The sequence below is a fragment of the Botrytis cinerea genome, chromosome 11, assembly GCF_000143535.2.
Source record: "Botrytis cinerea B05.10 chromosome 11, complete sequence".
Lineage (NCBI taxonomy): Eukaryota > Fungi > Ascomycota > Leotiomycetes > Helotiales > Sclerotiniaceae > Botrytis > Botrytis cinerea.
The window spans coordinates 2,165,157-2,181,196 of NC_037320.1; the positions used below are offsets into that span (position 1 = coordinate 2,165,157).

Consider the following 16,040-nt stretch of genomic DNA (forward strand, 5'->3'; position numbering starts at 1 on the left):
CTGAAAGCGTGGCTTGGTTCAGGAGACCTTCCTCTGCTTGGTTTTATGCATATTCGTGTTCATTCGAGGTTTCTCATTTGTGATTCTGTAACGAGAAGTATATTTGTATTTTTGTCCAGGGGGGGGGGGGATACTGAGAGATGTGGTGGTGGTGGTGGTGGTTGGGGAGGTGAATGAGGTGGTGCTGACTCGTAAAAGGAGGGACTGAGTTGGGTTACAAAGAGTTTTGAGTTTCGATATTGGGGAGGGGGTAATTGTTTTTTGTGTTGCGATTGTGAGGATTTTTTGTGATTGATTGAGCTAAGATCAGATGGGGGAGGGGGGAGCTCTTTCAATTGGAAGGGGTTTAGATACTCGATTCTTCTGCTTTAATGGACTTGAATTCGTTTAACCGCTGGGTTTGTTTCAAATATCCACGGCTAATGTTTAGGTATCGTCAATATCACTAGTTCGTCTAGATTCGCATTTCTCTGGCTTCGAGTATGATATGGGGGATGAGGGGAGGTCTATTCAGAGTTATGGATCTGAAAGATGTCTGGTCTGGAATCTTTGGGTATTTTGTGCTGGGTGTGGATGTTTGATCGATCTTAATTCCTCGCATACTTCAACCTGTTGACTTGGGCTCTCTCGCCTCTCCCACACCAGCCTCTAAAACTATATTGGAACCATCTCAGCGAACAGCAAAGGTCAGTGAGTTTACATTCTCCGATGAGACAATTGGTCTCGGGAATCTCTTCCGGAGTTGGTTTCTTGTCAATTACATTACTTGATAATTTGACACGCACAAAGTATGGGGATCTATTTTTATTTACCGCAGGATGCTTCTCAACGGAACCTCAACTTGTTACTTTGACAATTTTGTTGATGCTGTTGAAGTGGCCGTTGGGCATGGTGGAAATTTGGCCAAGGAGAACGACGAAGTCTGCAAACTGCCCGAGTCTTTTAGTTCTGCTTGTTCGCCCAAAACCAAGTTTAGAAGAAGAAGCCTATGCATACGGTAGAAATAGGCCCTTGTATAGAAGTCTTTCTATTCGTGACTCGTTTTATTTGCCAAATTTGGAATTGCGTAGACACAGCGATGATGGTATGTATCTAGTATCTATGGCTATTCTAATGTTGTGAACTCGGATCGTCAATATGATGATGTTGAAGTTGAAGGGAGAAAAGGGGTTTGACGCCGTGTGCAAGCTGTGTGAGGCGGTGCACGATTTCGTCACCTGTGTTTAAGCTTTTGATCAAGGTTTACAGTGTGAGCAACCCTCAATATCAGATAATGTGCTCTTTCACAGTAGCACTAATGCACCATCATAAAGACCTCTAACTCATTGTGTTGTCGCTTTTCTGTTTTCTGGAGTTTACACACAGGAGGCAAAGCGTAGAGGCTCACTGTATATTGTGTAACAATGTGCCTTCTAGATGGGGTGTAATGTATTATGATAGCATATCTAGAAGTCTAGGCACACCCTTCATTATATAAGACCAGAATGGTTTCACCACAACGCACCATCAGTCGCTCATTGCCTCCGGCACAATCTTCCAGTCGCGTCCTCAACCCATCTATCACTCCCAACACATGTTGGACAATAGAATACATCCTCACTATCGTAATTCTTCTTCACTTCCTCCAACTTTGGCAAACTCTTACCATAAAAATCCTGCAAATAATCTGGATCAAATCTATCCGCTTCATTCATATAACATCCGGTATCCGGCGCCAGCTTTTTCATCGCTCCGATTTTAGTGTACGTTATATCGTCCCTAATTTCTTGTACGATGGCCTCGTTGGTATCTGCAGTCCATCCGCGTGCTACGATATTGTGTATGTATGAAGATCTCCATGCGGGATTCAATCCTGAGTTTTCATCGGGGACAAAAACTTGACCGCCCCCGACCAGAGATACCGAAGTAAAAGCAAATTGTCCTTGTGACCCAGCAGTTACGTTCAGCATCTCATTGAGATCGGTCTGAGAAGATGTCAGTGCTGTACGGTCCAAGAGGCGCCCACCGAAAGCCCCAGTTCCAACGCCTGCTGCACTCTTAGTACCAGAAAGTGCCTGGTAGTATTCTGCATATGTAGGAAATTCCATATAATTCGGGCTGATAACGAGACTTGTGTTGTACTGCTCAAGCTTGCACATTAATGTTTCAAAGATTTCCTGGGTTTCGGGAAGAGATTTTCCTGCCACGGCTATGGCATGTTGATACCCGGTTGTGAAGTTTCCAAAAACAGGTGCATAGCTCTGCACCGCCCAACTTCCATATCCAGAAAAGCCGGCGTCATTGAGATCTGGATATGCAGAGTATATCAATGACAAGGCTGTCATAAATACTGGTATGTCTGTATCGGTCAATGGGGCAACGGCTAATGTCTGGGCAGAAATCGATGTCGTTGGATACGCCTTGATAATTGTTGATACGACCACTCCATATGTTCCACCCCCTCCACCTCTAATGGCAAAGTAGATATCTTGATTGTGACAGCTATTTGCAGTGATGATTTCTCCGTTTGCAAGGACCACTTCAGCTTCGAGTATTTGATCGGCGCCAAGGCCATAGTCACGAGATGCAGGTGAATGACCTCCTCCTTGAAACCAGCCTCCGATGCATCCTACAGTCTATAGGAATATTAGTCTTTTATCGATAAATTTTCGGTCATGTAAAATACCGGATCACCACCTCCTACAACAATCACATCTTGTTTCGTGGCCTCTGTATAGACATCTTCCCAGACATAACCTCCAGCAATTTTAAATGCGCTTCCTTCCCAATTCGAAGATTTGCAGTCATCTGAGGGTAAATATGTATTTTGGAAGATGATACCTTGTCTGAGATATCTAATCCAAACCTCCAGACTACCATAACCAGTGGATCTACGCGGAAAAAATTAGTTACCTAAATATTGATCATTTGATAGGAGTAAAATCGATTCACCTACCTGCCCAACAGGTCATGGCCAGTATTTCTAACCACCAACCTAATGTTATGCTTCCTAGCGAAAGCTACGCCTTTAGAAACATCTTCAGGCGTCGTCGCATTCACAACGTATCGAGGAGCATCTCCAATCGAGCAATTTCCTGGAATTCCTCCCGTCGCAAAATCGACTGGTGGGCAGAAGTTGCTGATAGGGGTATCTAGAGCAATTGGATCATTCGCAACGAGCTCCTCGTCCGACAATTCTTTCACAACTGTAGAACATGCGTCTAGGTTTTGTTGTGGTCCTGGATAACAAACAATCGCGGCTGGTATCGCTTCGATCAGTTTTCCAGAGATTGACGCGTTCAATGATTGCCATGAGTGTTGCGACGGCCAGCAGCTATCAGTCGGTCCCTATAATTAGTCAGAAATGATGTTTTCCATAGACTGAGGGAGATGTACACATTTGCAGTCTCTTGAGTATTTTGTTCCTGTCTGGCTTCCAGAACCCACCGCAAAGGTCAGGGACACGAGAAACAAAAGACAAAAAATGAATCGAAACATTTTTATAATTGTTTAGAATATTACTTGAGGTGAAATTTCGAAATGCAATTTGATATTGGTGTTTGTATAATAACGTGGCACCTGCAATAACAGGTTCCAAATATCAAATTATATTCTGTGTAAAGAGCTAGCTATATACAGAAAATAGTGAACTTTAAATAAAATCAACCAAAAAACCAATCTCTTTCTCATTCGGTTAGGATTGTAATATGGTAGTTGTTGAATCGAAGCTATTCACTGCGTTTACACCATTGGGTTCTTAAAAGTATGACTCAGCATCTCGGTCTGCCTGCAAATACTGCAATGAAACATTTCACGCAAATCTATGCCCCAAGTATCGGAAGAGGAAAGAGACAAGCATATCTTACAGCCACCCGAGCTTTAACTTCAGCTGGAAGGAAAATTAACAGCGCATCAAACTTCTTTTACGTTAATACTTTACAATGTCATAAGAAATAATTCAAATATGATACAATGTGAGGCTGATTTACTTTAGGTATACTTAAATCATTTCATGCAGTTTTTGATTCGAAATCTTGATGAATAGATTTGAAAGAATAATCTTGAAAAGAAAGTATCTTTCTCAGGCGCACTTTTTCCCGTTCAGCAATGGTTAGAGCTTGATTGATGGTCAAGCGCTGACCCCGCAGCTTGGAACACGATGACTTCGTCATGCAAATACACTCTTCAAAGCATTCGCACAATCTTGACGTTACGTGAGATGTTGATTGACGTGAGAGATGGATGGGAACAGTGAAAAGCAATAGGTATCACGCTTCTACTCTATTGTGAATGTCGTATTTCGGGAGGAATGAAGGAGTGACGTGCATCCTCGATTTAGCCGACATCCCGCTTCCGCGCACGGTCCCACAACGCCCCCTTTTGAATGTGTGTATTGTTTTTCGAAATTTTCAGTTCTCTTATAGTTAATTAGTCTCGTTCTTAGATTTGCTATCTTGCTCTATCTTATGAGCCTGTCAAATTTTTGTAACTGTTGAGGAATTCTAGTCGGCGAAATCATTGAATCCAAGCATCTTTTCAGTACAGACTCTTCCATTTTGCTACATTGCTATGTCGTCTTGATGTTTCGTACATTCTCACTACTTGGCAGTTCTTTCTCTGAATCAAGTCACCATGGTCATATTAGTCCTGATGAACACTCACTATCGTGCAAGGCATCTTAGGGTCCTTCTGACTCTTACCGTCTTCTAGTTTAGACAAATTCAAGAATCTACTGCTGAATAGTAAACGCCATTCATAGCTATCTTTACTGGTATTCTTTGAGGAGACGGATTGATCAGGGTGCAGAAAGCTCTAGCGGCATTAGAGAGAGATCAGTTTTGACTTGATCGCGAAATAGTCTTCATCTTTGTCAATTCGTATGCCTTTGGGGAAGAATGGGTGTTGCGAAGTTTTCAAGAAGCGCCGGGTCGAACGAGACATCTGGAACAAGAGATGAATTAATTAAGCGTTAGGGCGATGCAAACATGGAGAACTTTTTGAAATGGACTGGTCAGTGTATTTGTACTTGGAATCTCATCCCATTTGGAAGATAAACCGTAAGGTTGGAAGTATTCATTGCCTCAATTCAAATCAGTCTTTCCCATCCGATAACTTGAATTTGCATATACAATATGTCTTCCACCAATAAGCAGCTTATTCTCAATGCGTTTGCTGTGCGAGCATGGGGAGAAACAACTGCGTGTGCTCTTTGATACCTGTCTCCCCCAGTCTGTAGCCGCGATTGAAGGCGGACAAAAGTCAAAAACGAGAAGCAACGGGGCTGTACAATAGCAAGTCATGCAAGCGCGTGAATGTGAAAACTTTAACATTGTTACCACAGTCCGTATAGCACATAGCAATATCAAGAAAACGTGGTTCAAACGCGTAATCTTGAACAAAAAATGTTGTGTACATATAATATACTATATCCTGGGAGTTACTTGTCTTTTTGGAGACCCGAATTGCAAGTTTTGAATCCATAACCATCTGTACTTACGGTGGTCAAAAGTAAACTTAGTCTGCACTCACTCTTGGGGATTGAAGACAACTGGCTTTGGAAAAGTAGAAACTTAGATTAGATTAAGTTGCAGGAGAGGAACTTACCAGGTTTTCAAGTCTTCGGGCCTCGAGCCTCGAGCCTTACAATTATAAGGTTTCGCTTTCACGTTCACTGCTTGACGTACCGCATGCATCCTCACAGTAGTTTGATGTAACTTGCAAGCGTTGTTTTAATCTGTCGAGACTCGAAAAGGCGACGATGATATTAAGAATGAGTATACGACTTAATATATCGTGGAAACATAAACAGTTAGCCATCTGAGGAGGTGATGTTCCCATTCCAGCAGACCCCCCTCCCACCACTTGTGAACTACAGCTATGATGCACACATACATTTATGGTTCCTTTGTGATTGCTTCTATTAGATTTACTTCTTTCATTCCGTTAAATAATCCCAACATACATATTTAATATCTTGATTCCACCCCCCCCCCCCCCCCCCCCCTCTCAAAAATCCTCCTCGGACACATATGTATATTGCTCCACTCCAATCAGATCAGAGGACTGCAATATCAAAGTTAAAGATCCTCCATCGATATCGAACTTTCCTCTCTCCCCCTTTTCCCCTCCCCAATCCGGATGAAAAAGCTGCTGGAAAGACAAACCCAACCCCATCAACCTTATAGGAGTTTGAAGATTTGCGTAGGTATATCTCACACTGGACACATTTTACCATTACCAATATCATTCTCGTTTCTGATCTTATTCACATATCCTGCAGTCACAAATTCTACACCATCCAAGCCATTCTTCCTCGTTCCTTGTTCCTTGCCCAAACTGCCGTTACTCTCACGTCCTGCCTCTACATCCATAACATATGGACATTCTGCCCAGAGGAACCAGTTGCATCTTGCTTAATACATGGTAAAAACGAAATAACCGCGGCTACTTATGACAAGAGAATCTTGAAGGGGAAATAGTAAGACAGGTGCGATGTGGTATATAATGTTCATTTCGTGTATCTAATGGTCCGGACTGCAAGCCAACGATCAAAAACTTTACAGCACTCAATTTCTGTTAAATACTGAAAGTATTTTCAGATATTGAGATGATTTGAAATGACTAGAGTGATTAGAGTGATTTAAAACAATAAGATTAAAGAACCGATAATAAATTCTCCATAATCTCAAAACTACAACCTTACAGTGGACTACACTCAGGATTATTAGAATCCCCGTGTTAATTCATCTTAATTCGCATGTATAATACTCAATCTCATGTAAAATGTATGAATCTGAACAATTATGCTTATGCTTATGCTATAGCGAATCGGATGCGAGTAATATGGTGTAGAGTAGGCATAGGCATAGGGATTGTCATAAGATGAGCCGTGTTATGTGTCATGTATATGAAGTCTATACTGCAGCCAACAAGCACAATTACTAACCGTCATTATGAGTAATACTTCTCTCTCATGGAACCAGTGGGATCATCGAAAGAAAGCGAAATGTAACAGTTCTCAAGGTGTGTTTCGAATATATCCATCCGCTCAACTTATAATGCGTGGTACTCTACCCATATCCATCTAACTCTAGATCAATATCAATACAATACTATTCGAAGCAACCAAACATTCATTTCAGAAAACCAACTCAGCTCCTAGCTCATCTTATCCTATAACATAACAGCAGACGAAGTATCACGTGTCTTCCCGTCTTTTCGTGTCACGGTTCATCATGTATGCTCGATACATGCACTTGCATTCCATCTCACAAAGCTCAGTCATCTTGTGTACCCTTGGCTGATCTCACCTGTAATCCCTTGCCCCCCTCGCCACCCTCCCCCAATGCATATGATGAATCTTCGCCTCCCAACCTAATCCCCAACAACCCGCCTCTATAATCCGCATGAACACGCAAGTAAGATCCATAGACTGTGGGGGTTACAATGGGAACTCGGGGGCTGTATCTTACACATGTACTTTGACTATTTACCTTGCCCCATCCTGACCGCTAGATCGTTGAAACATAATTTGAGTATGGAGAAACGAAAAAAAAAGCCATAAGCTGATTTCATATATCGGGTATGACGCGTGAAGTAAATAAAGTAGGCAAGTGGTGAGTGATAAGTGGTAGACTCGAGAAGCTAAAGATATCCGGGGTAGTACAAGTACAAGTACCCTACAATACAGTCATCCATCTACCTGACTCTGACTCTAATTCCTAGCACCAGCATCCAGTTACCAAACGAAGAATCACAAGTTGAAGATCGCAAGTGACTCGATCAACCATCACACTCATATCATGACTTAGACTGTGCAAAACCATGTATCAGTCATATGTCATGTTCTCTGCTGCTCTAAATCCACTCACCACTCAACACAACACAACACACTCCCGAGACTTCTATCACAAATATCCAAGAATCATGGATTCCGAGAACTTTCCGGCTCCAGATCACACTAGTGAATCTTTTCAAGACCAAAAAGAGAAAAAACGATAAAATAAATAAATGGAGTCATTCACCTGTACCCGCGACGACGTGGCGCAGTTTATCCATCCAGTTTATCCACGTCTTTATCCACGTCCTTTATCCATAAGGCTTTACTTGCTTGCTTAGTTACTTGCAGATACCGGTATTCACCTATCCCATCCTATCGCATTCCATCCCATCCACCATCATATCCAACCGGCGAATCCGAAGATTCCGATCACCAGTCAATCTTGTGGATGAACAAAAGATTTTGACACCGTACAGTGTGCATCATACTATCTGTGACCTGTCGGACTGGCTTCTCGAACCCACTTACATAGCTTTGCGCAGAACAATTCGTGCCATATACGCATATGAACGCAGATCTTTCGATATCATAACCTTATAGTTGAAATTTAGATTTTCTCACATTCTACCTGTTTCCAGCTTCTGAGTTAGAACCAGTAGATAGACGCCAGATTCCAATGGTGATTAGGAAGCCTTATCCATTCGCCTCTCGAGTCGTCCGTCAACAGGCTACCTCCCTCGCTTCCTAGTACATACCACATATACGCAGGTCTAGAAGACCAAAGCGAAAGACACACATACACACATGCATACCTAAATCCACTTTCCGTATATCGAAGTGGAGAGGATATGCTACCTACATACATATCGATAGTGTCTACCGGCGAAGACGGATACATGTGTGTAAGGAGCCTCGTAGCTGTTCTGTACATCTGCAGTCATGAATTAGTACGCCATGAATTCCAGACGGGTCGATGTCCCTGAGGTTTAGGTTGACAACGTGATATGAGTGGACATATTTGATTCACATGTCTACGAATCGAGTAGTTAGGGTTACTGATTACATGGAACGTAACGAGTGAGCGTGGAGCAAATGAATGATGATTCTGAATCTCGATTCTTTTCCTACGTACAATATGAATGAGTGCACGGTAGGTAACCACTCTAATGATTCGAATCATTCGAGAGTTTTTACATGGAGAAGAGTTGAGGAAGGAAAGTTACATTCGGGTATAGACGGACCGTTGCGATCACGATGCATCATGCAATTCAGTCAATGGCCTACCTAGTATTTAATTCAGTATCTGCGGATGATGATAATATCAAATCACACATCTATCTCGAATCCCATCATCTTCTTCGTACTCCTCCGTAGAATATACATCGTATTCTTGCCACTCTGAAGGACCTACCACGTGTATGTATGTCTGCTGCCCCTCATTTTACCCATCCATATCTTTTTGCCCTCTCGGCTCCCGATGTAGGTGCGATATATTGGAATTTTCACCCAGGCATCGCAATCATAGGATCATCATGAAATCATAGATCAGCATAGAAAACGGCACAGGCACGCGCAGGATAGAGGGTATCCATTATTAGGCTTCAATTTTTCTCAGGTTTGTCAATAGCTACCCCGCCAATGCATATACCTACATATTTTGGCGTGGGCGTGGGGGACTCGGAGAGGAGAGCATGGATCGGATAGGATAGGATGGGATGGGACAGGAGGGGTAATGGAGTGTATTTCCAACTTTATGATGATGATTGTACCAAAAATCCGATTTCATTTGCCAGAAACAAATGGGAATCTTTCCCGTCGTCGAGGAGAGTTGAGGGTAGATACATGACGGACACGGAGAAGGAGGGGGGAAAGATTCTTTGAGATTCTATCGATAATCATAAATACGGTTCCGTTATGCATCATTAGACGACTGAGAAGGTGGACGATCCATAGACCCTTCGTTCGCTGTAGATCGAATCCCAAAGTATCAGAATTCAGGAATCAGGGATTCCGATCATCACCATGAAAAAATTAATCTTCCTAATTTCCATTTCTAAAAGGTGTATCTAGACTCCTCACTCGTCACTCTCGAGTCGACCGTCGGGAGGAAAAACTTTTCCAGACGACTGACCTACTCCATATATCATACATGCGTGGTTTCGAGCGAATCGAAACTTCAGAAGCATCACATTGGATACTTGGTGCTTGGCTGTGCGGAAGCTAGAGAAAAGCTAAGCGTGGACGATCTTTTGTTCCCGAGGAGTCTGGAAACTCTTTTGAGGGCTTGGGGCTTTGCTGCTTGAGTTCAGGATCTGGGATCTTGGTTTGGGGAGAGTTTGGATGGATGGCTATTTTTGATTGGGTTGTGTTTTTGGGAAATTAATATCGGATAGACGGATGAAAGAAGGGAATGAATGCATTGTATATACAAAGTACATACATACATACATAGATCCATACACCATAAAAGAACCATCGGAAGAATGTGAATAGAAGGCAAAATGGAAGGATGAATGGAAGCTTTTTGTTTTCCTCGGGTATCTCGATAGGTATGAATGAGGAATCAATGATACTATAAAATGTGATATGAGAATTTTCCGATATTTATCCGATCGAAAGCGATATCTACCCAGACCAGATATCTACGACCAGCCCGTTTCACAAACCCGTGATGAGAAATCCATACCTCCTCCTACAGCACTTATTACTCGCTCTTCGTTTTTACATCGCCAATGGTCTAATGCTATTCCATAGATTCACTGTTCAGTGTTCATTTTGATTGTTCCCTCCAAAACGAGCCGCATCTACCTATCTACCCACCCACGCACCTAGCTACAACAAATTTCAAATCAGGGTCCTTTTCATTCCCACACGAATCCCTCAACAGTCCAGAAATCCAATCACAACAGGGCACATATCGAAAATTTCCACACGGCCACATCCTATCTAGGTCCTCCCTTCCTCCCATCAAATGCAAATGAAAATAAAAATAAAAATAAACATGGTCGCACATCTGGCCTGTGTCACTCGTTTCCTTCACGGACCTCCATACATTACATTACATGGCATGACATGACATGGTACTCCATACCAAACCGCATGCACAAGCGTGCGCGAAAAGCTTTTTCGATTCATCGATGAGAGTTTGATTTTTGGTCAGTACGTACTACGTACTACGTTCTTAGGTGTATGTGTGTTCCTGACCCTGTACCTGTCTGTCTATCTATCTGTACCTGGATTTCCAGGTTCCTTGCTTGTAACTTGATTTTGGTATCATATTATACATATCAATCACATATAATCGTACAAAACATCAAAATACAAGAATCATCCCTCCTCCCTCTCCAAATTCAAAAATAGTCTAAAATTCTCAGGGTCTTCTTGGGGGGGAGGGATTGCTAAGCGAACCAATCTCATGATCAAGAATGAATTATTCAGAATCCAGTCCATCCCAGGAAGAAAGTGAGCAAGGCCGCACCAAATCGAATACTTCCGACTTGACATGCAAATTTCGAATTAGGGATGTGGTTACTTGTTTACTCACTTGCTGGTGGCGCTAATTGAAACCCTTTGATTATTATGAGGTGGTATTGATTGTGGATTGGTTTATGTATATTAGTTTTTGTTGTTTTACCTAGTAAGTAAGTGTTTAGTATAGTTACAGTAAATACAGTTTAAGGCGCTTGGAATTCGAATTCGAGGGCCTTTGGTTTGGATGACTACAAACTGACTATAATGTATTGTATTGTACCGTGGTATCCTGGATATCATACAGAATCACACAAGGTAATTTATTAATAGAGTAGCGAGAGCTCACTACTCGTGATAGAGATGGATGGAAAGAGATACTAGATCCATAAGTAACTATTTCCTGTAAATAAATCTATAATATTCAACCCCTCTACTCTACCCGAGATCGAATCACTCCAATACACCACCCACCTATCAACAACTCATCCCTTACATCCAATACAGAAAACATTAACCCATTCGTTCATCCATCCATAAATCCTGTTCCCTTCCGCACACAAGTAAGTAAAGTAACATTGTGACTTCACATCTTCCTGTTTCAAACATGTGAGGAAGGGAAAGAAAGATAGGTACTCCGTACTCCATCCATTCATAGAAACAGAAACCAAACGATACGATTCGATTCGATTCAAGGATCCAACCCAAGCTCGGAGATAAATTAAAATTCCATACCCACTCCCCACTAGTCACACCTGAATTCACAGCGACGGTTGGGATCGGAGCTTTTTCTTTTTCTTCTTCTTTTTCGCTCGATTGTAACGGGATTTTTATTCTCTGGGATGGGCAGGGTAGGGTAGGAGGTATCATTGGTATGGCATGGCATGGGAGATAATACCAGTGTCACATTATCTATCCATCGTACACGTACGTTTCCTGGTACTGGAACTGGAACCGATACTGATTTCCACAACTGGTACCCAGGTATCCATCCACCCCCCCTGGATGAAAAACGTGGACTCTGTATTATCGATAGATAGACGGACAGATTTCGTTTTCGATATATCGTACATGGCATATCGGGCTTCATACTTCACACATGCTATGCTGTCTGTGTTCACTCACCCACTCCTTCGCTTTTTTCCCTTCAAGGGAGATCTTGGGTGGGTGTGTTATGGTTCCGCAAATATGTACTTTGAACGGTGCGGTGCTGTGCTGTATAGCCAGCAGATAGACCCAGATTGATACAGACCCAGATACAGATATAGATACAGATATAGATAATAGATACCAATCCAGATCCGTTCCAGATCCAGATCCAAAGCGACAGAACAAGATGTACACACATACACACACACATACAGTGCATTCAGCATTCAGCATCCGAATCATATCCCCAATCCGCATACAAATCACCAATAGATGGATCCCTCTACTCTTCTGCATCAATCATTGCAAGCTCGGTTTTTGAAATCTCGGAGTACAATATATACTACACAGAACAAACATACCACCATACAGAGATTAATACTCTATAATATCACACAAAAAAATCCAACCAAAAATCCAATCCAATACTCATTCATCTCATACACATTTAATTACAAGAAATGAAATCCAATCCTCGATTGATTTGCACCCATCAATCATTCAATCATCCAGTCATCCAGTCATCCGAACATTTCAATTTTTCTTCACCCTCCCCCTCCTGCTTCCTTATTTCTTCATGTATTTATCATTTATCGACGTTATCCGCTGATGATTATCTAATACACGATTTCTTTTTTGCTTTTTTCTTTTCCCATCCAAGCTGTGAGAGCTTGGATTGGTTGGAACTTGGGAGTGGGAGAAATGTTACTTGCTTATATGTATATACTTATTACAGGGGAGGGGGGATTTTCTCCGATATTGTGTGTGGAAGAGAGAAGAAATGGAAATGGAAATGGAAAATTGGATATAAAATCATCATCACACATGTCATATATTAATATCAATTACATTAGGGGGAAATCATATATACATACATACATACCTACCTACCTACCTACCTACTCAGACAGACACTTATTATTAGGTACCTACGGAGACAAAGTCATTTATTTTTATTTTATTTTCGTTTCGGGTTTATAAATCTCAATCTCAATATCAATATCAATATCAATATCCATATCCATACTCATCTCCATATCCAAATCCAAATATATATATAAAAAACACAAAACAAGCTAACCCAACAAGCCAGCGTCATGTTCACGTTCACGTTCACGTTCATGCTAATTAATACTCATACTAATGCCACGCCATATTCTGCGCGCGCTCAAAAATGTGAATTTGTGCGTGCATATTGAATGAAGGCTTGCTCGCTCGCTCGCTCGAGGCGTGATGCGTGAGTGTAGCGTAGATGTAGCGTAGATAGATAGATAGATGTATGAGGTAAATATGCATTAAGAACAGCCTGTCAAAAAAAAAAAAAGATTTACAAAGGATCTTGAGAGGATCTTGAGGGAGGAGAGGAAATAGAGAGGAAATAGATAGAGAGAGAGAGAGAGAGAGAGAGAGAGAGAGAGAGGTAAGCTGGTTGAATGGATGATAGATTTGATTTTTTATGATTTATTATGATACGATATAACAAAGCTAACATAATAATAAATGCTAAACCAAACCAAACCAAATTCTTTTCGTATCAGGCAGATGAAATGAGTGAATGACATCGATTGCGGTTGCGAAGCCTCGCTGCCGCTGCCACTGCCACTGCCACTGCCACGAACTAACGAGACTGGACCGACCGCTTGATGTTCAAGGCTTTTTGTTTGTGACTTTACAGTACCTACTCTTTGTGAGTCGTTTTATTTCGGGATCATCATCTGGTCTTTGCCCATTTTTTTGGGGGGGGGGAGTGGGTTTTGGTTTTGGTTTTGGTTCGGGTTTGATTCGATAGTTATGGATTGTGCTGTTCTGTGCTGTGCTTGTACCGTAGTTTTTTTTTAATTTTTTTTAATTTTTTTTAATTTTTCTTAATTCTTTGTTTTTATTTTTATGGGGTTGATTGATTTTGGTTTTGGTTTTGGTTTCGGAATACATACATACATATATATATATATACTCTGTATAGAGAGAGTACGTACATATATACATATACATATATAAGTTTCCACACCCACCTACCTACCTACCTATCTTGAAAAACTTCCCATTACAGATTAAGTTGGAGTGATTTGCGCGCGACCCAAACTTATAAAACGAGCCTGATTCGGTCAAGTAAAGTAGAGTAAAGTAAAATATAATACCATACCATACCATACCATACCAGACAAATAGACAAACATGGATATGTAAACAAGCCGTTTGGTTTTGGCTCATGGATGATTCATAGATTCACACACAGCCTATGAAGCCATGGATGGAGTCGATAGGCCGTGGGAACATTAGTGAGTGAGTGAATGTCAATGTCATATTGGATGGGGTGTGTGTGCGGACAGGGATGGGTCGAACTGAGTTTGATGTTGATGTCTCTGTACTTATTACCTCCGGGAGCACTCTGTACATGGGAACCCAATGCTCATGGGTCTAGAAAGTCGCGGATTGGGGATTGGAAATCAAAGGGTTGGTTTGGTTTGGTTTGGTTTGGTTTGCATAATTCTTCTTGTTCTTTTTTTTTTTTCTTTTCATAAAATTTATAGCCGGTGTCAAGTGATCTTCACTCGATGATTCTAAGTTTAGAAAGTATTATGGTGTGGGAAATTAGAAATTAAAACTTCATTTTGATTGATATTGGTACGTACTGTACCGACGGTTTGTTGTGATTTTATATCGTGGTTGTTAGATGGATACGGTACATTTATTTATTATTGACGCTTGCTTGATGATGGCTTGAGAAATTGAATCAATCCATCCTTGACAAATAGGGGGAGAGGAGGGGGTGAGTCAAATAACCATGTTTGTTTCTCTACCAGTCAATATATTAGTATGGACTGACTGTACGTTGTACACTCTCCCGCCATAAACATGATACTATTCTCAGAAAAATTGAGATGGCGCTGAAGAGATCGGTCAAACATCATCATGGGAAACATACACATAGCTAGAGAGAGAGGTATCTATCGGTCAAGACCAAACCGGTTGGCGCATAATGTATCATACCCTCCCCCTCCCATCCCCTACGTAACTGGACCGACATCCATCTGGGACCAATGGATACAAAAGCGTCTCCGAAAAAAAAAAAAAAAAAAAAAAAAATCCAATGAATGACTCAATATAAGCGATACGTTTTGGAATGTGAGACTTTCTTCACAATCATAGCGGATCTTGTTTTTTGACGCTTTCCCAGCCTTCTCTTGGCTTCCTCGGGCTGTGGTTGGTAGGTATTATTACTTACATTGTGCGCGAGCGGCATGCATTTTGTTTCCATGTCTACTGGCACTGCATACACACCTACATAGTACATACATACATACATACATAGTACATCATACGGGATTCGCATGCTCGCGCCCAAGCTCCTAGCTCCCAGCTCGAAATGAAGAAAACAAAATTCAGGATCTTCTTGAGTGGTGAGAAGGGAGGGGGTGAATTGGTGGATTTGGTCCAGTCGTATGGATGGGTTTGTTTGTGAATAGACTTGCAGCTGGATCGACCCATCCTTTTGATGGATGGCCACGCTGGCAATGTCAACTTCTACTTCTGGGCCGTCAGAAAATCAAGTGGCCGGCGTACTTTCTCTCTCTCTCTCTCTCTCTCGGTACATTTGTGCAGACTGCGGTTACGGGTTTCTCGTTTGTATAGGTACCGGGGGAAAATGAATAAAGTTGATTGG

General features: G+C 41.7%; 1 protein-coding gene across 1 annotated transcript; it reads right to left on the reverse strand.

The window, feature by feature from the left end:
• Positions 1 to 1,406: 1,406 nt before the first annotated feature.
• BCIN_11g06120 (hypothetical protein) lies at positions 1,407 to 3,593 on the reverse strand. Its single transcript, XM_024696116.1, has 4 exons — positions 3,376 to 3,593; positions 2,936 to 3,327; positions 2,666 to 2,870; positions 1,407 to 2,615 (listed from the first exon to the last, which is right to left on the reverse strand). The coding sequence occupies exons 1-4, from the start codon at positions 3,475 to 3,477 to the stop codon at positions 1,515 to 1,517; spliced, it is 1,800 nt and encodes a 599-aa protein (XP_024551920.1). The 5' UTR covers positions 3,478 to 3,593; the 3' UTR covers positions 1,407 to 1,514.
• Between the last annotated feature and the right edge of the window lie 12,447 nt (positions 3,594 to 16,040).

Bases quoted from the DNA above. Each gene is read 5' to 3' on its own strand.
- BCIN_11g06120 (XM_024696116.1), bottom strand. From the start codon at position 3,477: ATGTTTCGATTCATTTTTTGTCTTTTGTTTCTCGTGTCCCTGACCTTT. The intron at 3,328-3,375 runs GTACATCTCCCT...GACTAATTATAG, and splicing joins ACTCAAGAGACTGCAAATGT to GGACCGACTGATAGCTGCTG. The intron at 2,616-2,665 runs GTATTTTACATG...ATATTCCTATAG, and splicing joins TTGTAGGAGGTGGTGATCCG to ACTGTAGGATGCATCGGAGG.